The sequence below is a fragment of the Carettochelys insculpta genome, chromosome 19, assembly GCF_033958435.1.
Source record: "Carettochelys insculpta isolate YL-2023 chromosome 19, ASM3395843v1, whole genome shotgun sequence".
NCBI lineage: Eukaryota > Metazoa > Chordata > Testudines > Carettochelyidae > Carettochelys > Carettochelys insculpta.
Genome location: NC_134155.1, coordinates 2101916 through 2129841, shown reverse-complemented (window position 1 = coordinate 2129841; position 27926 = coordinate 2101916). Strand labels below are relative to the sequence as shown.

Here is a 27926-nt window from a genome sequence, read left to right as displayed (position 1 = left end):
TATTCCTAACATCCTATTTGCTTTACTGACTGCCACTGCACACTGTGTGGATGTTTTCAGAGAACTATCCACTATAATTCCAAGATCCCTTTCCTCATCTGTTGTAGCTAAATTTGCCCCCATCATATTGTATGTATAACTGGGGTTATTTTTTCCAATGTGCATTACCTTACACTTACCCACATTAAATTTCATTTGCCATTTTGCTGCCCAATCACTCAGTTTGCTGAGATGTTTTTGAAGTTCTTCACAGTCTGCTTTGGTTTTGACTATCCTGAACAGTTTGGTGTCATCGTCAAACTTTGCCACCTCACTGCCTACCCCTTTCTCTAGATCATTGATGAATAAGTTGAACAAGATTGGTCCCAGGACTGACCCTTGGGGAATGCCACTAGTTACCCCCTTCCATTGTGAAAATTTACCATTTATTCCTACCCTTTGTTTCCTGTCTTTTAACCAGCTCGCAATCCATGAAAGGATCTTTCCTCCTATCCCATGACCACCTAATTTACATAAGAGCCTTTTGTGAGGGACCATGTCAAAGGCTTTCTGGAAATCTAAGTATACTATGTCTACTGGATCCCCCCTGTCCCTATGCTTGTTAACCCCTTCAAAGAACTCTAACAGATTAGTCAGACACGACTTCCCTTTACAGAAACCATGTTGACTTTTGCTCAACAAATCATGTTCTTCTACGTGTCTGACAATTTTATTCTTTACTATTGTTTCTACTCATTTGCCCGGTACTGACGTTAGACTTACTGGTCTATAATTGCTAGGGTCTCCTTTAGAGCCTTTTTTAAATATTGGTGTTATATTAGCTGTCTTCCAATCATTGGGTACCGAAGCTGATTTAAAGGATAGGTTACAAATCACCGTTAATAGTTCCACAATTTCACATCTGAATTCTTTCAGAACCCTGGGGTGAATACCATCTGGTCCTGGAGACTTGTGACTGTTTAGCTTATCAATTAGTTCCAAAAATTCCTCTAATGACACTTCAATCTGGGACAGTTCCTCAGATTTGTCACGTATAAAGGACGGCTCAGATTTGGGAATCTCTCTAACATCCTCAGCCGTGAAGACTGAAGCAAAGAAATCATTTAGTTTTTCCGCGATGGCATTATCTTCCTTGATCGCTCCTTTTATGTCTCTATCGTCCAGGGGCCCCTGTGCTTTTTTTTTTAAAGCAGGCTTCCTGCTTCTAATGTACTTAAATAACATTTTACTATTGTTTTTTGAATTTATGGCTAACTGTTCCTCAAAATCTTTTTTGGCTTTTCTTATTACATTTTTACATTTAATTTGGCAGTGTTTATGTTCCTTTCTATTTTTATCACTAGGATTTTTAAAATACGCCCTTTTATCTCTCATTGCCTCTTTTACATGGTTGTTAAGCCACTGTGGCTCTTTTTAGGTCTCTTACAGTGCTTTTTAATTTGGGGTATACATTTAAGTTGGGGCTCTAATATGGTATCTTTGAAAAGTTTCCATGCAGCTTGTAGGGATTTTACTCTAGTTACTCTACCTTTTAATTTCTGTTTAACTAACCTCCTCATTTTTGTGTAATTCCCCTTTCTGAAATTAAGTACCAGAGAGTGTTGGACTGTTGCAGTGTTCTTCCCAACACAGGAATATTAAATGTTATGTTATGGTCACTATTTCCAAGCGGTCCTGTAATAGTTACCCCTTGAACCAGATCCTGTGTTCCATTCAGTACTAAATCAAGGATTCTCCCCTTGTGGGTTCCTGTACCAGCTGCTCCAAGAAGCAGTCATTTAAGGCATCAAGAAATTTTCTCTCTGAATCCCTTCCTGAGGCGACATGTAGCCAGTCAATATGGGGATAACTGAAATCCCCTATTACTGAGTTTTTTATTTTGATAGCCTCTCTAATCTCCTTTAGCATTTCAGCATCGTCACTGTCCGGGTCACGTGGTCGATAATATATCCCTAGTGCTATATTCCCATCAGAGGAAGGAATTGCTATCCATAGTGATTCTATGCAACAATTTTGATTCATTTAGGATTTTTATTTCATTTGATTCTATATTATCTTTCACATACAGTACCACTCCGCCACCTGCTCGACCCGTTCTGTCCTTCTGATAGATTTTATATCCCAGTATGATTGTGTCCCACTGATTGTCCTTATTCCACCAGGTGTCCGTGATGCCTATTATGTCAATCTACTTTGATATGAGGTACTCTAATTCACTCATCTTATTAGACAGATTTCTAGCATTTGTGTAAAAGCACTTTAAAAAACTACCACTATTCATATGTCTGCCTTTCCCTGACGTATTGGATTCTTTTATATGTGATTTTTTCCTCATCTGATCTAGCCCATACTTTATCACCTCCCTTCTTCTCTTTCTGACTGAATTCTAGAGAATCTCTATCGATGGAGTCTCACCTAAGAGAAGTCTCCGTCCAATCCACGTGCTTCTCTGCACCAATCGGCTTTCCCCCATCTCTTAGTTTAAACGCTGCTCTACGACCTTTTTAATGTTTAATGCCAGCAGCCTGGATCCACCTTGGTTTAGGTGGAGCCCATCCTTCCTGTACAGGCTCCCCCTACCCCAAAAGTGTCCCCAGTTCCTAATAAATCTAAACCCGTCTTCCCTACACCATCGTCTCATCCACGCATTGAGACTGAAGTTCTGCCTGCCTACCTGGCCCTGCGCGTGGAACTGGAAGCATTTCTGAGAATGCCACCATAGAAGTCCTGGATTTCACTCTCCTTCCTAGCAACCTAAATTTGGCCTCCAGGACATCTCTCCTACCCTTCCCTATGTCATTGGTACCTACATGTACCACGACCACCGGCTCCTCCCCAGCACTGCCCATAAGTCTGTCTAGATGCCTTCAGAGATCCGCAACCTTCGCACCAGGCAGGCAAGTCACCATACGGTTCTCCCGGTCATCACAAACCCAACTATCTATATTTCTAATGATATAATCACCCACTAACACCTGCCTCGTCCTAACAACTGGTGTTCCCTCCCCCGGAGAGGTATCCTTGGTGCACGAGGATACCATAGCACCCTCTGGAAGGAGGGTCCCAACTCTCGGATGGTTTCCCTGTGCCCCCATTAACTGCTCTCCTTCCCTGAGCCTTTCATCCTCCTTAACAGCATCGGGGCTGTCAGATTGGAGGTGGGACAGTCCTACTACGTCCCGGAAAGCCTCATCAACATAGCTCTCTGCCTCCCTTAGCTCCTCCAGTTCAGCCACCCTGGTCTCCAAAGCCCGCACTCGGTCTCTGAGGGCCAGGAGCTCCTTGCATCGAGTACACACATATGCCACCCACCCACAGGGTAGACAATCATACATATTACACTCAACGCAATAAACAGGATAGCCCCTGCTCTGCTGCTGGTCTTCTGCCTCCATTTCCTCCTCTGATTTACTTTAATTCTATATGGGGATTTTAAGTAAAAGTTTCAGATGGGGATGTTATAAAAGATTTAAGGATGTTAGAAGTAACTAACTCCCTCTAAAGTCCCTTCTCAAAACTCCCTCCTGTTAGCAGTCGACCCTGTCGCAAGCGCCCTGGTCGCTTGCCAGCAGGGTTTAAAAGGTTCTGGCCTTCCTGATAGCCCCTCCCTCTGGCTACAGCTCAGCCAATCAGCACAGAGGTTTTAGATTTCAAACCTAAATCAAGGCTCACAGCGTCCAACTGCCAGCCTGAGCACACGGCCTTTCAAACAGACAGCTCAGTGCTCCAAACAAACAGACAAACACAAGCCCAGAACCGACAAATACAAGCGCGCGCGCATGCGCGCGCACACACACACACACACACACACACACACACACACATACCTGCATGTGCAGTAGTTTGCCCCCTCCTTCACCAGGAGAGCCCCTCTCAAAACTCCCGCCTGTTGGCAGTTGCCCTGTTTGCAAGAACCCCGGTTCCAAGCGCCCTGGTCACTTGCCAGCAGGGTTTAAAAGGCACAGGCACATGAGTCACCTCAGCATCAGGCTGGACAGTTACTCTGCAGTCAGTGAGTCCACTCTGAGCAGCAGCATCCTCCACAGCTTTATAAGCCCCTGGAATAGCCCGGGGGTGGGGGGAGGAGGAGGAGCTACTATCCCTACAAGCACACTCAAGAACTGAACACTTGGAACATGTATCCAAACCATGGTGGGTGGCTGAAAGCCCAGGTGGGGAAAGCAGATGCCAGCCCTGCCCCTTCCACTCAAGGCCCCATTCCCACCCCACCAAGCCAAGGCCAGCCCCTACCACAGGTTACTATCCCCGGCCTCTGGCACCTCAGCCCCCTGTCCTAAGGTGTGGTGTGGCTCCACTCTTCCTGGCCAGCCCCAACACCTGGTAGCCAGATGGCTGGATGACACCAGCCCAGGCCCCAGCCCTCTCTAAGAGGCTGGACAGCTGTGCCCTGTCTCTCTCCCTTCTGCAGCCCAATCCGCGTGTCAGGCCAGCCGCAGCCCTGGCCCTCCTGGGGTGGCTGGGTAGCCCTGGCCTTTCCCAGACAGTCAGGCTGCTACCTCTGGTCCCTGCAGGCCCTGGGCGGCCAAGCATCTTCCCTGTGGTCCCTGCCCTTCCCAAGTGGCTGGGCTGCAACACTGCAGCCCCAGCTCTCCCTGAGCATCTGGGGAAGACAGGCAGTTTTGGAAAGGCAATGCCTTCCCTTGCCTTCATTACTCACTGCCTACGGTCCGAACCTTTCCCCAAAATTTCCTCTCCTGAAACAATGGGGCCACGAATCCATGGCCTCAGATGTCTGCTCTACTCCAGCCTAGGAGGCAGACCAGCCCCGCTACTCAGAGGCGTAGCTCTGCCTGAGGAAACTACCACCTAAGATACACCCATCACCTAGGAAGCCTCCAGCCACTCTACATCAGCTCTGATCCTGCATGCAGGCCCCCTCACATGCCGATTCTTGAGACCATATCAGGTTGCTTGGCGCTTTGGGCAGTTTATGCTCTGCTATCTCGTTTGCAGCAGATCCCTGGCATGGTCCTTGACCCTGTCTGAGCACCCTCCCCCTCCAGCTGGCACTCTGGTGTTAAATGTTCTGCTCCAACCACTGAGTGCGAAGCCTGACTTGAACCTGTTCAGACTCATTTGGTGTTTGAATGACACGAGAAGGCTCCTGGGGCTGACTTGAAGCTCAAACAGATGACTCAGGAGAGCATGTCCACACAGGAGAATTCACCCACCCCAGCAGACAAGTACAGCTGCAGGGAACTTCCCTGGGAAGGCTGACTACTCTCATCTTTCCTATGGTGAGAGTCTGCAGAGCACAGTTTCTGTCTACACTCCAAGGGGAGTTTACTCAGACTTAACTGACTCATTCACAAAACCACAGCTCCCATCAGCCTGCGTGGTGCTGTCCGCGATGCAACTTGGGCTGAGGCTCAGATCGGGTGGTCACTCAGGATGAAGGAAAAAACTTTTTTCTGTGTTACAGCTGGTATAATGCTACCAACACTTGAGGGGCAGTTGCTAAACAGGGGCAAAGACCCACAGTAGGAGTGAATGGGATATAGACAAACTTTCTTGAAGTCTACAGAGAGAGAAGTTCTAATGTGCCTCTCTGGATGAGATCTAGGAAGGCTTTCTGCATGCCACAACTCCTCTCCTTCCTCTGGGAGCTCTCTGGCAGTGTCATTTTTAATAGGTCGAGAGACGTCATGCTTGTACTACTATCACACCGGGTAGTACTGCTTACAAAAGCCCACAGTGGCATTTGGGGGGCAGGTCAGATGACTGTTCTTATTTGTTCGTTTATTTTTGTTGGCCTGATGCCCCTGCTGGTTTCCATGCTCAAAGGAGGAGGATGAAATGCTACCTGCCTGAGCACTGCTGCATGTGAAAGGCCTGCCTAGCAAAGAGACCACTGTTTCAGGTACAAGTCCTGGGGCACTTTACAGATGAACAGATATTTTGGAGCATAAGCTTTCGTGGGCAAAGACCCACTTCTTCATCTGACAAAGTGGGTCTTTGCCCACAAAAACTTATGCTCCAAAATGTCGGTTAGTCTATAAGGTGCCACAGGACTTCTTGTTGTTTTTGAAGATACAGACTAACTCGCCTACCTCTCTGATACTGGTTCTCCCCATTCGAGACAAAGTCCCTCACCACCTAGCCAAAAACCCAGATTCATTGTTGCATTTTTGGCTGGTACACACTACAGTGAGTTATCTGCTAGTCTTACAGAACGAGGACGGGAGGAGGACGGGGGGAAAATGAGCCAACATGCCCTATTGCCTTGCTGGTTTTTCCATCCCTGAGCTGCTGTCCTTCTCACTCTAAGCCATTTCCTGGAGGAGGAGCTGGAAGTGGTGGCAAGGCAAGAACCTGCAGTAGCAGTTTGGATCAATAACTGGTACATTGATATCTGGTGGCCCACAGCAGCAGCTGGCTAGGACAGTTCAACAGTTAGGGCATGAGGTGCCAGCTGGGAATGGCAGCACGGTGTTTCCCGTTTTTCTGAATGGGCCAGGAAATCCCTATGGTGGCACTGCAGTCACAGCTTGTGAACACCTGCTGCAGACCTGTTATTTATAAGGCTTCTCTGATACTTTGCTGCTGGGCCTCAGCCTGTGCTCAGTCTGCATGGATGTGGGATTAGGAAAAGAGAACGGCTGCCTGCGCCAGGCCTGGGGGGATTTTTGCTTTTGAGGTGCTGCGTCTGTGTGCTGGGAGCTCGCCTGCTCAAGGCAGGAAACTGCAGAAAATGCTCCCCTGGCATGAACACTCGAGGTAGTTGGAGTTGATCCTACTTCAGGCAGAGGATTGGAATAGGTGACCTCTTAAGTCCTTTCCAACCCTACGATTCTATGACAGGAGCCTCAATTTCCACAGAACAGGCACAGGTCTCCATGCAGTTCACTTGCCAAGAGGTGCAGGAGACAGTACCTGGCTTTCCTTCCCTTAGCCTTCCTGCAACATCCTGCACTCGGGGCACGAGCGCATCAGGCATGGACAGCCTTGCTAAGGGAGCCTCGCTAAGGGAGGAGAGACACTCCAAACCAGCAGGGTCTGCAGCAAGGTGTGGGAACAGCTCTGCCTGCCTACAGCTGAAGAGGGAACCAAAAGCCAGCAGTCTCTCAGAGGTGGAGCCGTGACTCCCTTGCCCCAGTGTCCCACGTGGTCTACCTCCAAAGCTGTACAGCGCAGAGACCCCAAGGTCACAGAATTGTGGACACCATAAACAAATAAGGTAGGATCACAACAGCCAAAGTGTGTCATTGTACTCCTTCCTTTGCTCCATCTGAAGATGGCAATTCTCTACAGAAAAAACTGACACAAAGGAGAGCTCCGACAAAGAGGACATTGCAGTTAGATCTGTTGCTGGTCACATGCAGCAGCTATTTTCAAAGTAACTAACTGAAATGATCCATGTTGCAGAGTAAAAACAGCTGAAAGCTTTGTACTTGTGGAAAAATTACCATTTTTAAGTTGTGTGACTAACCGGGGTCTGAGCAGTCACCAGCTCATAACACTGTTTAACGTGCTTAGCTCTGGTGAGCGGCTTTCGTTAAGATAAAAGTTTGGAGGCGGGGGCAGTTTTCTATTGGAAATGATTGGATCTGGTATTTACACGAATGAATACCTACTTCCAAAATATAATCCTTTGGCTCTCCCACTATTCTCCCATGCCCGGGTAGGTACGTGTACAAGTGCGTGCAAAAGAAATACCCACCATGCACATACCCAGCTAAACAGGCAGAAGACAAAGATACTTTGATACCTCTTCCCACGTATTCAGTATGCAAAGTATGATCCTCTGCAGAGAAGCTAGCACACCTGTCCAACTTTTTTAATAGTCACACTTGAAAGACATGCCCAGTTTATTAAATGTGTGATCTGATTTTACTCCATTTAATAACATCATGGAAAACAGCAGTACACTATGCTTTTACATCGAGACTTGATTACATTACTGTTTCTCTACACCAGGGGTTGCCAACCTGCAGCTTCAGAGCTGCAGCTGGCTCTCTGGCTGCCCCCTTGTGGGCAACCTACAACCCCAGTGGCGCAGCAGGGATCAGGCTGTCGGCACGACGCAGTCTCACGCTGCCCCTAGAAGCAGCTGGCTGCGCACCCCAAGCACGGGGCTGGAGGCATCTCTACACACTGCCCCTACCCACAGCATCATCCTTACAGCTCCTGTTGGCTGGAAGCTGGCCAATGGGAGCAGTGGTGGACAGTGCTTGCAGGTGCAGGCAGCACACTGAGAACTTCTTCCCCCCATCAGGGGTGCAGAGAGATGTACCAGCAGCAGCTGCTTCCTGGAGTGGCATAGGGCCATGGCACACAGACAGCTTGCTCAAGCCTTGCTGCACTGCTCACCAGAAGCCACCTATGGTGAGTACCTCCTGGCCAGAGCCTGCACCTCGCACCTGCTTCTGAGCCAAGCTCCTTCACAGATGCCAGCTCCCCACACTCAGCCTATCCTGCACTAAACTGCCTCCTACAACACCTCACCCCTTCTGCACCCCAATTCCTTGCACCAGTCTGGAGCTTTGCATGTGATGCAGCTTTCCAAATCTTTTGTCAAAAGACAAGGAAAAAACCCCACAACAACAAAAAGACGGTTCTCTAAAACATTGCTGCCCCTGCTCTAAAGAAACCTGCCCTGTTGTAATGGCTGTTGCATCCCATAACTAGATGGCAAGGAGTTCTAAGAACCTCTGAAATAAATCAATCGTGTGAATGAGGGCTGGTCTTACAGGTGTGAAGTAACCCAGTAGCTTCAGCTTTTGGGACAACTGAGCAGCACCAAAACATATGGCAGGAATATCTGGAGGTGAAGGACTAGGAGAACCACAAGGTGCTATCAAGAGGATGAAGTCAGATTCCATGATGCTGTCCTGTAGGCAGATTAACCTGCTGCCACCCAACAATAGTAAGGGCATGGAGTGGCAGTGGCCCAGATTTTTACCTGAAGGCCATGCCTTACTGGAGCAGGTTTCTGCAGTCCTGACTGCCACACCTGGAATGGGAGGTGCTCACCATCCCAGGACTTGCAATGGACGTTTTGCCTAGAGATGCACCAGCCCATGTGATGGTGTACAACTCAGCCCTTCCCAGAGGCAGAGACCAGTGGTCTGAAGGCTGCTGGCATACCCTGGGGATCCCCCCCAGCAGGCCTTGCATGACCCTTCTGACCCACCACTGAGCCATTCCCTCTGCTGTCACGGCCCTTTGCTGGGGGCAGGGAGGATGCCATCGAGACGGGGGGGGTTAGAGACATCAGCCTTCCCGAGAGGTGAGGAGGAGCCAGCTGCACTGGACTATTGAGAGAGAGAAAGTTGGAAGTAGCTTTGGGAACCGGAGGGGGGGACGGGGAGAGAAAACATCACTGCAATCACCATGGAAACCATCCTTCACTGCCACGGCCAATGCAAGTGTTAAGTCTAAGGGACACTCTTACCTTCTGGGCTGGGACCGGCACTCTTCTTCACCACTGTCCGCCTCCTGTGGGCAGAGAGGAGAAAACATATTAAGATACAAATGCACTCAGAGCCTTCAGGATTACTGCACTCCACTAGCTTGGGCTGTCTCTATGGGTGGGGATTTCTTTTTTATTACTTCTCTGCATCTCTAACTACTGCTGCTGAACAGGGACTTCATTTCTGAAAGCCTTTAAACACCTGGGCATCATTCTGCAACTGCAGAATTTAACATGCTGTTGCATGGCCTTTCAACAATCTCTGCCAAGCAAACAGCATCAAGGCACAAGTACTTCCCTACCTCCTGGGGGCAATGAGAGGCTCAGAAACCAAAAAAAGAACCACAAAAGTGAACCCACAATAGGCTGGGTGAGTGCAGACCAACTAGAAAATGGAAATTTTAACTGTATGCTCCTTCTGATGCAAAATTAATAGGTATAATTTCCAACATGCTGTGGAATTTTACTAGGACTTTCTATTAGGGCCTGAAGCAAAAGTTCAGTAGAGAAATCTCAGGTGATTAATTCTACTTCATAGCAGATTTAAGTGTACATTCACAGGCCATACTAAGGGCTTTAATCAGTGAAAATAAAACCAATTTTGTTGCTGTAGTGCCAGGTTAGCTGAAAAGCATTCTAAAGCACAAGCAACATTCTAAATCAGCACAGAACAGTCTGGAAGGAAATCCAAGCTCAGCACCTGCTAAAAGGAGATACAGACATGCTACCCATTCCAGTTTACGCCCAGGACAAATGGGGGGCTGTGATTTATGGAATCACAGAGGTGCAGGACTGTAAGGGACTTCAGCAGACCCTTACTGAAGTCCCAGTTACTCAGGGCCAGTGTACTGTACTGTACTGTAGGTAGTCCGTCGTGTCCGACAGTAACATCTTAAGTTTGCACAGGCTCATCAGTTGTGGGCTCACATGTGGCTGAGGAGTCCAAGCTTTGAACGGCATGGGCGTTCACAGTGGGGGCAAGGGAATTGTCCTGGTTCTGTTGGTGCAGCTGCTGTTGTTGCTTTCTTCCTCTCACAAGCATCAATGAGGTGTACGTGTCGCTGCTCTTCAAAGTTGTCAGTCTACACCATAGCTAGAATGCTCGTCAGGTGTTTGACCCTTTTTAAAAACCTCCCATGACAGATTGCACAGTCTCCTTGGGCAATTTCTTCCAATTCTTAGCCAATCTGACTGTTTTGCTCAATGTTCAACCTAAACCTCCCTTGCTACGACTGGAGCCCATTGTTTCTCACCCTCGCCTCAGGAGGTTTAGGAGAAGCTTTTCAGATTCCAACCCAAGTGGGATCCCACCTCTCATTATTTGGGGGTGAGACATCTAAAGAGCACCCAGGAGCTGAAGGCAGTGGTCTTGGCAGCGGCCGCTCTCTCTCTCTTAAGCCAACACCACTGCTTGAGTGCAGTGCTGTGGGGGGTGGTATCTTTCAGGCAAGAGGTAAAGCTCAAGGTCCTAGGCACTCAAGAGCCCAAAAGGGCTCTTCAGGGTTTGGATGTAGCCAGACCCACTGAGGGAGGGAGCAAAGGGAGCAACAACTGCCCCAGGCCCAGACTTTCAAAGGGGCTAAGAGCTCCAGGCCCTTCAAGAGGCCAAGACAACATTGCTCCAGCTGCTCATGGCTGTAAGGGAGTTGGGGGTGGAGGGGAGAGCCCAGCACCACATTCCGGGCAGCACAGAGGGCTGAGCGCCCTTGACCCCACCCCTTCCTGGACACAGAGCTGGGTCCCCTCCCATCTTGCCCCAGCGTCCGCAGCAGCTGTCAGCACCACTGGACATAGCAGGGCATGCTAACCAAACCCTGGGTTACACTGTGCTGTCAGAACAGCTGACCCAACCCACCCCAGAGTGGCTGCCTTGCTCTGGTAGGAGAAGAGGTATCCAGCACTTTCAGAGGAGCATCCCCAGAGAAGCTTACATGGTGGGAAGAAGGTGATCTGCAGAAAGGTACCATCTTTAGCACAACTAGAGTGAAGAAACAGAACGAAGCAGCCACACGAGGCTTTCCCCTACCCAGGGGCAGCTTTGTTAGAACATTTCAGAGCCACTCTAGCACCACACTTCCCACACCAGTCACACGTGGAGACTGTTTGCAGAGTCCCAATGACCCTACAAAACCCGACAGTGACAGAACCTTGGCCAGGTGTGGCCCTGCTCTAGTTTTCCTCCTTCATCTTTCATCAACTCTGGCTGCTTTGACAATGCTCTTGCACCGCTCCCTGCCAGCTCCAGAGGGAGACAAATATGGCATGCTTGCATGCGCACCTCCCATGGAGGTAGCACAAGGGTAAGAAATGAGGCTGCTCTGTGACCCTATCCAGACCCAATCAGCTGCTAACTCTCCTTTGCTGCCCCCCTCCCCCAAAGGGTAATAAGTGCAGCCCTCCTGCTTCGGGGGCAGAAGGAGAGGAGCAGTGGGAGATGCAGAGTTCTCAAACAGCCAGCAGCAGTTGCAGAATTTGGGGGTAAAATATTCAGCCCTGCAATTCCTAAGTTCCAGGCTCACAACAGGCAGAATGGAGACATCACATGGGAACAGTATAACCAGATTCTGTTCCTTGTCACTTCAGAGACAGACCAAGACAGCTGTCAGGCAGCACTCTTTGGGTCACATTAGTTATTATATGCAAAGCACGAGGCTTTTCTGTCTTCCTGCCAGGCACAAGAGACCGCAGTGGAATGGCCAGCAGGGATATTTGTGTCTCTGCAATGTGACGGTCTGGTCCTGAGAGGTGCTCACTAGTAGGAAGACAGTGCAAATGCTCAGTGTCAGATCCCAGTTATTGCTTAGTACATGGAGAAATAAATAGCAAAACAGATACTAATGGCCACAAACAGGAGCTAAAACTGCATGCAGTACATGCTGAAGGGAAGTGGCCAGGAATACCTTCCACACCCCAGGCCTCAGCAGCATGAGCCAAGCCCAGCAGCCACAGTCCTCTCCTAACTGAAAAACCCAACACTTATCAGCAGAGAACATCATGCGAGTATTAACACTGTCCAACAGGTACAACTGCACAGGGAGCAAACCGCAGCTCAGCTTTCCAAACCCTCCTTCCTGCAATGGAGCATTGCAATGGTCGGACAGCTGCAAGTACGGGCAGGCTCACCTCAGCTGATTCTGCAAGCCACAGCTCTGATGTGCCTCGTGAAGCTGGTTGCCATTAAGTGGGCAGCCACAAGAAGGGCACGGGTGTGGGTTCTCCAGAGCCACGTTGCTGTACACTATGCCGAAGACAGCTGTACCTACAACCAGCAATCTGGGTAGGGGAAGACACAAGGCTTATAGTCTGAGATTCCAGGAACTTGCCTAGGCATCCGCACACCACCTAACACTACATGGCACTCATCCTTAGGGCCCTACTAAATTCACAGCCATGTAGAATGTGTGACAGACCATGAATTCTGGCCTTTTGCATGCTTTTACCCTACACTATACAGATTTCCCAGGAGGAGGACAGCGTTTATCAAACTGGGGGTCCTGCCCAAAAGGGAATTGCAGGGGGATCAAAGTTATTTTAGGAGGGTCACAGTACTGCCACCTGCAGTTCTGCATTGATGCCTTCAGGGTCAGGCAACTGGAGAATGGTGGTTCCACGTTGGCTGCGTGCCCAGCTCTGAAGGCAGCACTCTGCCAGCAGCAGTACAGAAATAAAGGTGGTAGTGCCAAATACCATCTCACTTTTACCTCTGTACTGCTGCCTTCAGTGCTGGGCACCCAGAGAGTGGCAACTGCTGACTAAGGATCCAGCTCTGCAGGCAGCAGTCCAGAAATGATGATAGCAATACCATACGATGCTTCTGTGCTGCTGCTGCTGGTAGCTCTGCCTTCAGAGCTGGACTCCAAGCCAGCAGCCACCGCCCTCCAGCTGCCCAGCTCCAAAGGCAGCACTATCACCACAGCAGCCCAGAAGTAACAACAACAGTGCTGCAACCCTTGACCGCACCTACAATAACCTTACGTCCCTTACACAACTCCTTTTTGGGTCAGGACCCCCTACAGCTACAATACTGTGAAATTTCAGATTTCAATATCTGAAATCATTAAGTTTACCATTTTTAAAATCCCATGACAGTGAAATTGACCAAAACAAACTGTGAATTTGGTAGGGCCCTACTCGTCATTATTGGGGCCTTTAGACAATATACATTTATAGCAGGTCCTCAGGTTAAATCGATAATAATCAAGTTACAGAAGAGTCTCGGCACTAGGCGTCTGATTTAGCTATGAAGCCCTAAGCCTATGTGCAATTCTCTCTTTAGGAACAAACTTCTTTTAAAAGGGAAACACCAGCCTGGGGCATAGATAAACGGTGCAAGTCATCCGACTCGAAAAAGCCAGACACCTCACCTAAAAATGGATAGATTAGCAGAGAAGGAGTGGGGATCCCATTGTCAACTTTGCAATCAGGCAGGCTGAAAGTCTCAGAAATGCAGAAGTCACTCAAGCACTTTTTAAAAGGCTGCCTGCTGTGGAATGCAATCCAGAATAGTTGGTTCAGATCAGCAGTTGAATTCTGCTAGGTCACAAGACACATGATCCTCTGAAGGGGACTTATAACCTGTGAACAGCTGCCATTGTGGGTGAGCCAAGAGCTTGAAGAAGATTTGTTCTCTATTCAAATACACTCTTCAAACCTAGGATAAGATGAAGTGATAGAGAGAAGCACTTCAGGTCTGGGATGCCTTTCTCGGCAATCTAAGCTATGCAGACAATGCTGTTTGCAGTCTGGAACGTGCAGCAAACATTATAGCAAGTGGCCAGCTGCATATCCAAAAACCCTCTAGCCATGGCAACTAGCAAGCACCATGTCCTCTCAGCAAAACAAACAGAGGGAAGCCGTGAATCATGCAGACCATTTCAGTTATCTTGGCTCCACAAAGAATTCAAATCTCAAGTACTCTGAAAACATGGAGGCAGCTAGACACAACCCCCTCAATTGCCATCAGTCACCGCTGAAGATTTGAGATGACATAAATGCAGCATATTTTAGAATCAGGAGTTTGGCTGTTCAGAGTGTAATCAATTAGGGTCATATAAACTGAACTTTGGAGACATGTGATTCTTGTCACAGCCTCTAATAGTGCTGCTACCTGCACTCTGCTGTATAGCCTGGAATGCCTGAAACCTCATTTTATCTTTAGCCTTTATGGCAACATCCATCTTCCCTTTCTGTCTCTGCTAGCAAGATTACCATCCATCCGCCACTCCTCCATGGCCAGTCTGCATCTCATGTACCTGTCTAGGTATGCATGCCCTCCCCCAAAAATAAGCTTTATGTGAGAGCGTCTCAACCTGCTTCCATCCTTCCAATTTATTCACAATCCTGCTTCCAAAACGTTTTCCCTCTTTCATGGGCTTTCTACATCAAATTCAAACTTTTCTACCTTACGTCTGAGGTTTTTTGTAACTCCGGAACAACTGTCTCTTATCTCCTGCACTCTTCCCAAGCTTCCCTCCTGACTACCACCTTTGCACCTTCATCTTGGTGCTACCTTATGGTCTGCTCCTTTCATGTTTAACTGCCTTCCACTTCAAACACTCCCTTATTCTCCCACAGTCAGCAACTTGTGGAATTTCTCCTCCACCATGAGCTTGGACCACCACCTGACATTCATCTGGCATACTGGACATTTTTTTTTTTTTTTTTTTTAAAAGAGACTACTGTGAAAGACAAGGAGCTGCTCTACACCCAGGACTCATTTAGTACAAGTTCTCCACTAGAGAGCAGGAGAGACAAGGCATGGACAAACTACAAATTCAGGATACAGCAATGAAGGGTCCTGTGGCACCTTATAGACTAACAGAAAAGTTTTAAGCATGAGCTTTCACGAGCACAGACTCACTTCATCAGATTCAGGATAGTAACAGAGAGGGAGCCTTGCTAGTCTATATACTATCAAAACAAAAAAAGGCAGTCATGTAGCACTTTACAGACTAACACAATAATTAATTAGGTGAGCTTTTGCGGGTCTGTCCCACGAAAGCTCACCTAATTAATTATTGTGTTAGTCTTTAAAGTGCTACATGACTGCCTTTTTTTTTTTTTTTTTTTTTTTTTTTTTTAAAAAAACCACACATTCAGGATGACTCTCAGTATTTGCACTACAGTAGGGTCTCAACATTCACGAGGGTTCTGTGTTAATTTGAATTTTGCAAATATGGCTCCCACCTGGAGCCCAGCTGCCAGTGCTCACTGCCCAGGGCCCTGGCGGAAGTGGCCACTTGACCGCTCGTTAATAATTGAATTCACGACCATTAAGTTCGCGAATCTTGAGACTCTCCTGTACTTTTTAATATGAAGTGTTTTGGAAGATACTGTCGCCATTTCTCAGCATGTCTCCGAAGCGTGAGGCACATTGCTGCAGTGCAGCCAGTTGTCCGACTCTGGCTAGTCTCTCTGTTTAAGCAGCACTCTCTTTCTAATTGCCGTACACCATTCGGAAATGCATACACCAGGGCTTCTGTTGAGCCGATAGCCACCAAACCTGAAAAGTCTCATGTGCCTCCCTGGAATACAAGCTTTCACAAGTACTTTCCATTCCCTACAGCACACACATTATGACCAAAATGCAGCATTGAGTGGCTGGCCAGTAGCTTGTCCCCCCTTCTCAAGCCTTGTACCACAAGCAGTCCTGACAAGCTCCAAAGCGAGCCAGTGCCCTGGCTTTCTGGGGCAGAAGAATGGCAGAAACAGGGGCCTCAGGAGAGACAGAAGAAGAGCCTCACTGCTCTAATTAGGGCACAATATTAACAACAGCTCAAATGAAAGATGAAAATGCCACTCTCTGCACCTCTCAGGCTATGCAGAATATGCAAAACAAACTCCTCTTTCACTTTGTTCTTTTACCAGGTGCCGTCCTTAGAAGGGCAAAGGAGAACAGAGAAATCATTTAGCATGATTTAGGCGCATTGTAGTAGAACTCTCCATGTCACACAAGCCACTCTCCTGTCACTAGCACCTTTCCTAACCTGCTGTGGTGATAAAAACAGTGCTCTTCTGCATTCCGAAATTCACAGGCCAGCTCTTTTTGTCTGCATGTAACTTTTCTGAGCTTGCTGGCACACACATTCTTTGGATGAGATGTACAGTTTTCACGAACTCCTCTCCAAATAACTGTGTCCAATGTTTACCACCCTTTCATTGGCCATGGTACATTAGTGAGGGTTTTTGCCACCCACACAGTTGAACCCTAACAAACTAAGCTTGGTTATATTGCGACGAAAACCAGACTTATTGGAAACATCCCACAGCTGTTGCTTGCATCCTTTGCAAACTAAAATGCTGGCTGCTGAAGCTATCCTCAAAAGGCCCTTCTATCAATACAAACAGAGGAATTACTCTCTGTTTGCACGAGGGGTATTAACAGGCCACTATATTCCATGTATTCTACCCACAGTCCAAAAGGTATGGCTATAGTCTAACATGCCTAGCACAGTTACTTGCAGCCAGGTGACATGATTTGACTGGATCTGTATCAGGAATTTAGTTTTTTCCTTAGAACTGTAAAAATCCCATAAAATTATTAAAAACAAAAGGAAACTGTCCCCTTCCCATCATAACAGCCAGCAGCATCTTCTTCAGAAAGAGATTCCTAGTATCACAAAGGAATGAAATCTGCTCCCATGACTGCCCACTCAAAGCCCACCCTTTGTCTCAGGGCGAGATAGTCCAAGGTGGTTAGCACAGTGCTAAGGCCAGTTACCTTGCAGGATTAACCTTCTGAGGGTGTCTGCTCCCCACTATGTATCATTTGACTTTGTTACACTACTAAAAGCCTCTGCACGTCAGGAGGCAGGACTGGTTTAAAGTAAGCTTTCATTCACAGTGGCAGCAGGCACTGAACTGAATGGGCTCATGAGAGTAGGAACAGAAGACATCCTTCACTGTGGATCTTGCAATGCTAAGCTGCGCTCACTCTACCCATCTTGCCTCTACTAGAGCCCTCACAGCTGGACAGGATCTTTGCAGGGAAGACGACAGCTACTCTAGTGAAATCTGGGGCTTGACACTCAAACATTAAGCTAGTAGCTAAAACATGCAAATGTTGTTCATGAGCGTGAGGGAGAGCATCCTCCAGGTCTCCCGGTGCATCTGTGTGTTGGTGACAGCCGTCTCAGACGTTACAAGTGCTTTGGTTAGTGCTGAACCAACAGCAGCAGAAGCCCCTTGCCTAGCACCAGATCAGCAAACTCCTTCCCTGACTATGAACCCAACCAGATTAGTACTGGCAACAGTCCTCAACCACAGAGCATATGGAGAGAATATATTTGTTGCGCAGCCAGACTGCTGAAGTCCAAGGGAGGTCAAGCTGCACAAGGAATGCATGAGAAGTACTAACTGAAGCCCCACCACTCTAATGACAAACTGGGCATGAGATGCCCTGTTGAGAAGGCTGGTCCTACAAACAACAAGCTTAAAAATCGCTTACTGGGAACAAACCAAGAAAAACCTGAATGTACAAAGTCAGAGACATTCAGTCCAAACTGCCATACGCACATCCCTCCGCTGCAAAGCTACACGATCAGTTTTTTTTAAGCACTCTCTTAAACAAGCTGTGTTAACATAAAACCTGCACATACAATGCTTACAGCAAGGCTTGAGTGCCAGCAACAACACCAGCATGGTACAAAGAAACAAGGTTGGTCTTAAAACCCTGGGCTGAAAGCTTAAATCTTTTACAAGATCCAAGGCTGCACATGAACTCTAGCCTGAATTTCTGAAAAAATGCTGAAATATCACAATTTTGGAGTTCCAAAGTTGGGCTTTGCTTAGAATCTGTCTGGAAGGGTGTTTTACCCCCAGAAAGTGGGCAGAGGGTCAAATGCCACACAGACTCCTCAGCTGTGGCACAGAAAAGAATGAAGATTACTGGCCATTTATAGCAATATTTTCTGAATAGTCAGTGACAGATTTTTCAACAGAGTTTATTGCAGAGCCCATTCCCCCCGCAATGATGTGAAAGCACCCATACATGTACGTGTGTGTCCTATAAAGTTCAATGAAGAGCCAATTAGTTCCTCAAGTACGCTATACTCCCTAGAAGAAACAAAACACTAAATAGTTTAGTATTTTTGCATACACATTATGATAGTTACCTGCTATACTCCTGGGAGCATAAAGATGAAATAAGCAGCCACCATGCCTGTGAGATCAGCATAAGGGTGAGTGATACATGGCAACATACACAATGTAGCAGAGAGCTACACGGAAGCAAATAGATTTGCTTGTTACACACTTAAATGGGAAAAGGCCCCAGACAGGCTTGTGTGCAACACTGGAACCATGAGTCCTACAGCAGTACAATTAAAAGATGCCACAAGAACGACGGAGGAGAGTGCTTCGAAATCTGTGTGGGATTGCTCTTCCTGATCTTTCCAAATCTGAGCCAAAAGTGCTCAGCCAGACAGTCCTCACTGATGGTTTCATCCTGGTATCTCTGGCTATTTCTACACTACCTCCCACCCTTTGAAAGGGAAACGCTAATGGAGGTGCTGCAATGAATATGCAGTGCCTCATTAGCATAATGACAGCCCCAGCACTTCAAAAGTGCCGCTTTTGATCACACATGGCTCATCTACATGGGGTCCTTTTCAAAAGGACCGCGCACACTTTGAAATCCCCTTATTCCTATAAGCAAATAGGAATAAGGGGATTTCAAAGTGTGTGGGGTCCTTTCAAAAAGCACCCCCTGTAGACAAGCCATGTATGACGAAAAGCAGCACTTTTGAAGCGCTGCAGCCACCATTATGCTAATGAGGTACCGCATATTCATTGCGGCACCTCATTAGCACATCCCAAAGGGTCTCGTTAGCATCCCCCTTTTGGAAGTGGGGTTGGGGCGGGGGGGACTAGTGTAGACATAGCCTCTGTGACCTATTCGTGTGTTCAGCCAGTTCCTGCTGCTTCAATACTCTGCTTTCAAAAAAAACGAAAACCACTTGGACAAGCAGGAGTTAAATGGGGACAGATTCAGGAGCAAAAGCTGTCAGAGAACTTCTAGTGTACACCACCTCCAATTCAGATGTTGGACAAACCGTCAGTCAAGATAGGTGGTATTTCAAAGGAAGTCTCCTCCCCCCTCTCCACTTCAGACTTAGCACAGCAAAACCCCGCACTGACAGCGTGATCCAGAGATATCATGCACAGTACTTCTGTTCGAGGAGAAGAACTGCTTCCCCCTGAACAGCATCCAAGCAGAAACCCTGAAGAGAAAGGGTGGAAGCAGACTGGCACCCTTCCACTGCTAAATCTGTTAGGGCTTGTCTACACTACCTCCCTACTTTGATGGGAGGATGGTAAATAAGGTGTCAGGAGTTTATTAATGAAGTGCTGTGGTGCATATGCAGCACTTCATTAACCAAATTCCCCCCTGCAGCAACTCCAAAGTACCAGCTCGCGTGTAGCTGCCACTCACCCACCAGTACTTTGAAGTCCCTGGGCAACTTTGAAGTCCCTTTACTCCTCAAAGTTTTGAGGAGTAAAGGGACTTTGAAGTGCGCTAGGCACTCTGGAGTTGCTGCAGGGGGGAATTTGGTTAATGAAGTGCTGCAGATGCACCACAGCACTTCTTCAATAAACTCCCAACACCCTACTTACCATCCTCCCTTCAAAGTAGGGAGGTAGTGCAGATGCAGCCTTAGAGTCCCAAGGCACAAACCAAGACACACCAAAGCACTCAAAAGCTATAGTTCCATTGCAACCAATCGGTAGGCAAATAGAAATGCAAGTTCCACCCACTGAAGACAACTCCTCATATTCCAGGCCAACTGTCAGCTCCTCCATTGCACCCATAAGACTAAAAACAGTGAGACTCGCACGAATCTGTGGACACTCCAAATTCAGAATCCACAACAGAGAAAGTATTTAGAAACACAAGAAGAACTGCCACAGAGGGTTATACCAATGGTTCATTTAGCCTAGTATCCCATCTTTGGAAGCATCTGGCATTGACCCCTATCAGAAGTAGTATAGGAGACAGGGCAGTTAACAAGTTACATTTGCAGCCCGCTTTGGACTTCATGATCCCGAGTTGTATTTGTACCACCTACAGATTTTGCCATTTCTTCCAGATCAGTTATGACTATATGGAAGAGCACTGGTCCCACTACAGATTCCTGAGGAACTTGTTAGGTACCCTTCTGCATTCTGAAAGTTAACCATGTATTCTTACCTTTTGCTTCTTGTCTTTTGACCACTTACTCATTCATGAGAGGACCTCTCCTCTTACCCCAGGACTGTTTACTGTTACCAAAATCTCCGAGCCCTTCCAACTGATTGGATCTCCTTTATTCAAAAAGAGAACCGTATCCCTGGAAAATGTGCATAAACAGAACCTCTGGTACTCCACCCAGGGGCAACGAGGTATGATCAGGCTAAACAGGTGAGCACCTGAAAAAAAATCTGTAACTAGCAATAAAAAGCACTAGAGGGAATCAAAACACTGAGGAAGTGGGTCTGTCCCACAAAAGCTCATCACCTAATAAATTATTTTGTTAGTCTTGAAAGTGCTACTTGACTGCTTTTTTGTTTTGATAGTATATTGACTAGCACAGCTCCCTCTCTGTTAACATTAGAGAGAATGTGATGGAAGATTATGAAGGACAGAGTAACAGATGGTCAGTCCTTTTTCAGGCAGTCTCAGTGTGAAAGTAAGTGGTAGAAAATGTATAAGCTGGTACTTCTTTCCACAGCGTGGAGTTCACATGTAAAATTCAGTCACAAAGATCCAAGGCAAACACTATATCGGGCTAATTTTATTATGACCATAGTATGTTCACTAGAGCAAATCCAGGTAAGACAATAAGCAAATTCGTGTTTCAAGGCATTAAGGATGAGGAAAACATTTCCACCAGGCATTACACTGACAAGTGCATTATGGGACTTTCTACTTTACTCTGAAGAAGCAGGTATTGGCTGGTGCTGTAGGCTCAATAGCAGACTAGATGGCTCAAAAGGTCTAATCCAAAATGGCAAAGTGCCCTTTGGAAAGGTCCAAAGAGTGGGATTCCATGGGGATCAGTTCTGGGTCCAATACCCTCAATGATTTAGATAATGGCATAGAAAGAGTACACTTGTAAAGTATGAAGACACCACCACGCAGCAGAGAGGGGTGGGTGGGTGCTGTTGCAAGTGCTTTGAAGGAGGGGATTTGAATTCAGAAATAATCTCAACAAACTGGAGAAACGGTCTGATGTAAACAGGATGAAATTCACAGGGACAAATGCACAGCACTCCAGGTAGGATCAGTTTCACGCACATAAATGAGAACTTACTGCCTAAGAAGGAGTATTGCAGCAAGTGATCTAGCGAGTGTTCTCTGTAAGATGTGCACTTGTGTGGCCACCCAGAAGAAATTCAAATGCCACCAAACTGAACAGAAACACCCAGCCTTGTTGTGAACATTCTGCTATTGGCGAGGCACGTTCTGCACACGGATGGAAAAAAGAGTAATGGGACTATTGCTAGGGGTCATAGTGGACACAACTAAATAGGAGTTAGCAGCGTGACACTTGAAAAAAGCAAACATTATTCTGGGATGTTAGCAGTAGTGTTGTAAGCAACACACGAGTAGTAATTCTTCCGCTCTACTCTGCATTGATTAGACCTTAACTGGAATATTGTGTCCAGTTCTGGAAGCATGCTTCAGAAAAGATGTGGACAAATTGGTAAAAGCCCAGAGAAAAGCAACAGAAGTAATTAAAGTTCTAGAAAACATGACTTACAAGGGAAGACTGAAAGAACTGGGTGTTTTAGTCTGGCAAAGAGAAGATTGAGGGGGGACGTAACTGCTTTCAAGTATCTAAAAAGTTGTTACAGGAGGAGGAAGAAAAATATTCTCCTTAACGTCTGATAATAGGACAAGGAGCAATGGGCTTAATTGCTGCCAGGGAGGTTTAGTTTGGACAGTAGACAAAACTTTTGTCAAGGTGGTTAAGCACTAGAATAAATTGCTGATTGAGGCTGTGGAATCTCCATCACTGTCCAGCATGGTCTTAATCTCCACACACTTGTTAAGGATGGTCTAGACCAGTGATGTCCACAAGAAATTTAATGGACTGCCACAGGGGCCCCTCCCAGAGCTGCCGCCCCAAGCCAGGCACCGCCCCCCGCTGCCCAATTACTCACCGAAGCTGCGTGGGCTGCCCTGGGCTGAAGCTGCATCACACCTGGAGCCACCACCCTAGGTTGAAGCTGTGCTGTGGGTGGAGCCAGAGGAGCTGCCTCTGCCGCCATGCGCTTGTCCCACCACGTGGTGGGGCATGCACGTGGAGCGGCCAGAGGGCCACCCCAGGTGTGCGGCTCTCCCGAGCCACATTTCGCCACACTCCACTGCCCCACTCACCACTTGTGGGGAACAGGGACTGTATTGGACACCAGGGGCTGAACGGTGCTGGGCCCTGCCGTCAGTGCAGGGGACTAGATCTGATGACCTCTCAAAGGCCCTTCCAATTGTACAAAGCTCTGACTCTATAACTGAGCCACCATCTGCCCAAGCCTAGTGCAAAAGGCAGTTCGCATAACCTGTTATTCTTCAGTATGGCCTCACCTTCCTCCCATCATTCCCTCCACTTTTTTGCATATACATATGGATTGTGGAGGAAGATAGTCCATACTAACCCTATTAGCAGTCACGTTCTCATTCAGACACTAGCATCCCTTCTGTGCTGGTGTCTCGCTAGCACACTGCTATGTCAGGAACTGGCATATTTGGGTCAAAGACACTGAGCCTTTGCTCTCAAAAAGAGAATGCCTCCTCCTAACTGAGCCTCATCTTTTTTGGAGAGATAAATCATATATGCAAACCCTGCTTAAATTTGGTTACCACTGGAACAAGAGAAAAACCTTTCAGATCTTAAAAGCAAAATTTAAAACCCTCCAGCTGGCAGCACAAGTCAAGCTGTGAAATACAGTGCAACAAAAATGACTGCAGTACACCACAAGAGGAGATTAAAAATAGAAGAGATTACTCTCAATTGAATGTCTACATTAAATGAAATGGTTTTGCCTGCAAGGAGTACAACAGCTTTTGGTTTAATCAAGACAACTTGCCTTAGGAGGGACAGCATGAGCAGTGTACATATACACACACTCATATTAAACATACTGCATTAAACGTGCACTAGCAATGTGACTGCTCTCAAAAAGAATAACGCAAAGTATAAAGCAAAGAGTCAATTTTCAAACACCTAAAAACGGCCAACAGAACCTCAAGGATAAACAAACCTGACTCTCTAGCCTCCAGGAGGCGTGTGCGCATGCTACTGGACATTTTGGACAAAGGACAGAGAAGGAGGCAGTTATTTGAAGTTATCCAGGGTTCTTTAAACCATATATTATTTTCTAGATCTTCAAGCTTTGAAGATTGTCACCTCTGTGCAGGCAAAACTATCAGTCTGGTACTAGGCTCCTTGTGACTAACAACAGTCTTCATTTCCTCTGCAACACTAACTTAAATGCCAGTTCCCCCTCCATTCTTTCGGGTCGCATGACCAGAACAGCTCTTTGCATGAGCAGGACCCCGTGCATTTTCAGACCAAATTAAAAGATATGCTTACACCTAACACGGGTCAATCTCAGGGCAGGATCTCCTGGAGCCACTTGAGGCATGGTTATTACGGATAAGAAACAGTCTGGGATTAAAAGAAAATCCCTTCCTGCATGCAGTGGCAGGACTATCAGCAGTGAATCTTACCAACCCTTCTACACATACAAGGGAGGGGAGCCTGTCTTCCTGTCAGATCGAATACAGCCACCAATATTTTGTAAATTAACACATATAAAGGATCCAAACAACCCTAATCAGACCTCCTGGGTGCTCTCCACAAGAGCACCATCGAAAAGCTAATCTTTGCTTAGGACTGGCTCAGTATGTCCAGGGTGGACAGGCTCCAGCAATGCAGAGCATACAAGACAGCTTGAAACAGAACCCCCAGACTAGCCTATAGAGCCACACAGTGTCCAATATGCTTCCCGTTCACCATCTGTGGCAAGCTGGACACAGCACATGGCAAAGGGGCTCGCTAGAGCTGCACACATGGAGCACCCTCCGGTTCTGCGCGCACACCCCCCACTTGGTGGGACAAGCGCGTGGCAGCAGCGACAGAGGCAGCTCTGGCAGCCCTGCATGGCTCACGGCAGCAGCTCTAGCTGCAGGGGAAGGGGTGTGTGCAGGGGTGGGGACGGCCCTGGTGAGTCACCAGCAGTTTGTGCCGGGTGGAGGGAACCCTGATTTGGGGAGGCACCTAGCTGCGGGGGGGCGTGGATCAGTGAATTTCTTTTGGACACCACTGCAGAGATCTGCACAGAGGATGAATGCGGGGGGGGGGGGGGGGACGGGACGACGACTCAGATCGCAGTAGATTCAGCCTTCACAATGCACGAGTAACATTGACCCCCATTCCATTCAATAAGGACATCGAAGATCAGCCTAGCAGAACCAGAGACAGTTTCCAACTCTCCCCCTCCCTCTTCTAAAGTGCAGACTCCCACAGAGCCGATGTTGCACTCTGTACACTGACTGGAGAGTCACTAGACATGTGAAACACACAGGCTCCCTCAGAACGGGGGAAGTGTTCGTAGAGGCAAAGGGGCCATTTCTGTGGGGGAAGGAAGGGAGGTATGCTGCAAGGGGAAGGAAGAGGCTGATCACAAACAATGAAACTTCTTCCTCTCACCACACAGGCTCTTCATGGCTCTTTCCGAGACCCCCAGCAGCCAAATGTAGATTGCCTGTGTCACCACTGCATTATTTACAGCAATGTTAAATCTTCCCATAGCGTGAAGAGTAAGTTACACATTCAAAGCCCTTGTCTACACATACAAGCTGGGCCACTAATGATAACAGTTCAGTCAGTCATGCTGGTGTACAGCGTGCTCACAGCAGCGGGCGGAATAAGCTATCCTGGTAGAAAGCCTCTTTACGCTGGTTTCTACATCAGGGATTGTACCACTATAGCATTATCACCCCCCTACTTGACAGACACACAAGTACAAAAGACCTCAGAGCTGACATTTAGGCCCTGGACTGTTGTGGGGTGGGGGAGAAGTTGGATCGGCACCTGTAGGTGTACATTTCCTTGTTTAAAAAGCACCATGTTCCCTGACTGTTTTAGAGGAGTTTACAACAGGGAGACAGATTTCCAATAGATTCTCACCCACTCAGATGCAGTGCAAACCTTGTACATCCCACCCTCTCTCCGTATGAGGGCTGGATGGAATGGAGGAAGTAGCTCTTATATCTGTGCTCCTGCTAAGTGCCAGACCATGCAGGCTCCATGGTGCACGTCCGATTCCTTACAGTACATCTTCATGGCGATAAATTTCCCAGCATGGCTGCCCACAGCCTGGTTCAGCCAACTCTAGCTCTAACACTGCTGTGTAAATGTCTGGGCTTGGGCTGGAGCCCACAACGTGGGGAGGGGGTTGAGACTCAGGGCCCAGACTCCTGTCCAATCCTGATCTTGTGGCCCAAGCCAGCAGACCCAGGCCCTGAGATCTACGGCTTTAGTTTAGGTAGGCATCCGTCAGTCCCGGAGGACTATGGTGTGTTGTTGCACCCGGGGCTGGATCGACAGCAGCGTCTAGTGTGGCTGTAAAGTCCGACTCTTGAGTGACAGTCTTTTCCGCACAGGGTACAGGAAAACACTGAGCCTTGGTTGATGGACTGGGGGCGGGACTTCCTCAGGGTTCTTTTCTCTTCTGCTTGTTGCCTGAGGTTGTCTTCATACTGGGACAGTCCTTTTTTCACCTGTTGCTTCCACAGGCATCGATCAGTGGCGAGTGTCTCCCGAGTGGCACTGCTGATGTTAGCAGCCTTCAAGTCATGCTTGCACACATCTTTGTAGCGGAGATGAGGTCTTCCAACTGGCCTGGTCCCTGTCGCCAGTTCACCATAGAGCAAATCCTTAGGCATGCAACCGTCCTGCATGTGGGAGATGTGACCTAGCCATCGCAGGCATCTCTGCTTGATCAAAGTGCGCATGGTGGCAGTCCCTGCTCATTCGAGCACCGTGTTGTTGGTCACCTTGTCCCGCCAGGCGATTCCCAGGAAGCATCTCAGGGAACGCATATGAAATGAGTTGAGCCTCTTTTCATACTTGGAGCTCAGCGTCCAAGTTTCACAGCCGTACAGGAGGGTACTCAGTATGCAGGCTCTATAGACTTGTGCTTTGATGTGCTCTGTGAGTTTCCTGTTGGATCATACTCTTTTTGGTAGCCTGGATAGCGTGGTGGCAGCCATTCCGATACATTTGTTAATCTCACTTTCAAGGGAGAGGTTGTCGGATACTGTGGAGCCCAGGTAAACAAACTCGTGGATTCCAGCTGGTGATCATTGATGCTTATGGTTAGTGTCCTGACTCATCTCTTGCGGTTTCTTGATATTGATAAGCCTGAACTCTTTGCAGGCATCTGCAAAGCAATTCATGAGGTGCTGTAGTTCCTCCTGTGTATGAGTTGTAATAGCTGCATCATCCACAAAGAGGTAGACTCGCAAGCAGCTTGTTTGCACTTTGGTCCTTGCTTTTAGCCTAGACAGCTGGAAGAGCTTGCCATCAGCTCTCGTGTGAAGGTAAATGCCTGTTGTGGCTGAACCAAAGGCATATTTGAACAGGACGGAAAAAAATATTCCAAAAAGTGTAGGGTCCAGAACGCAAGCCTGCTTCACTCCACTGTGGATACTGAACGGTTCGGAGGTGGATCCATCAGACAATGACTCCCTTCATGTCCTCATGGAAAGACTTGATAATATTGAGCAGTGTGGGGGGGGGGACAGCCAATCTTTTCCAGAATTTGAAAAAGACCATTTCTGCTAACAAGGTCAAAAGCCTTGGTTAGGTTGATGAATGCAATGCATAGTGGCCTTTGCTGTTCCCTGCACTTTTCCTGCAGCTGCCTAAGGGAAAATATCATATCGATGGTAGATCTTTTAGCTCTAAACCCACACTGTGACTCAGGATAGACTTGTTCTGCAAGGACTTGGAGCCTCTTTAATACTACCCAGGCAAAGCACTTTCCAACGATACTAAGGAGGGATATACCACGATAGTTGTTACAGTCGCTCCTGTCACCCTTGTTCTCGTAAAGAGTGACTATGTTGGCATCTCTCATGTCTTGTGGTACTTTCCGCTCCTTCCAACACTGACACAGCAGCCCATGCAGTTCTGGAATCAGGCTGCTCTTAGCACACTTGAGAATTTCTGATGATAGAATGCCATCTTTAGCTGGGGCTTTCCCAACTGCCAGTGCGTCAAGTGTCTGGCTGACCTCCAGCGCTGCTGGTACATTGTCGAGCTCTGACAAAGTTGGAAGGCACCTAATAGCATTCAGTGCTGCTTCTGTGACAGTGTTCTCCGAAGCATACAACTCTGAGTAATGCTCCACCCACCTTTCCATCTGTTTGGAGCAGTCCTTAAGGATCTCTCCATTGAGTGCCTTCAGGGGAGCAATCTTATTTTGAATTGGTCCAATGGCTTCC

The 27926-nt window shown here is 47.7% G+C and overlaps 1 protein-coding gene across 1 annotated transcript in view; it reads right to left on the bottom strand.

Annotated features, from left to right (window-relative positions):
- SSH2 (slingshot protein phosphatase 2) overlaps positions 1–27926 on the bottom strand; it is a 177491-nt gene that overhangs the window by 98587 nt on the left and 50978 nt on the right. The window contains exon 2 of the mRNA XM_075014051.1: positions 9416–9459. Within this exon, the coding sequence (XP_074870152.1) occupies positions 9416–9459 (44 nt within the window). The remainder of the gene's footprint in view (positions 1–9415; positions 9460–27926) is intronic.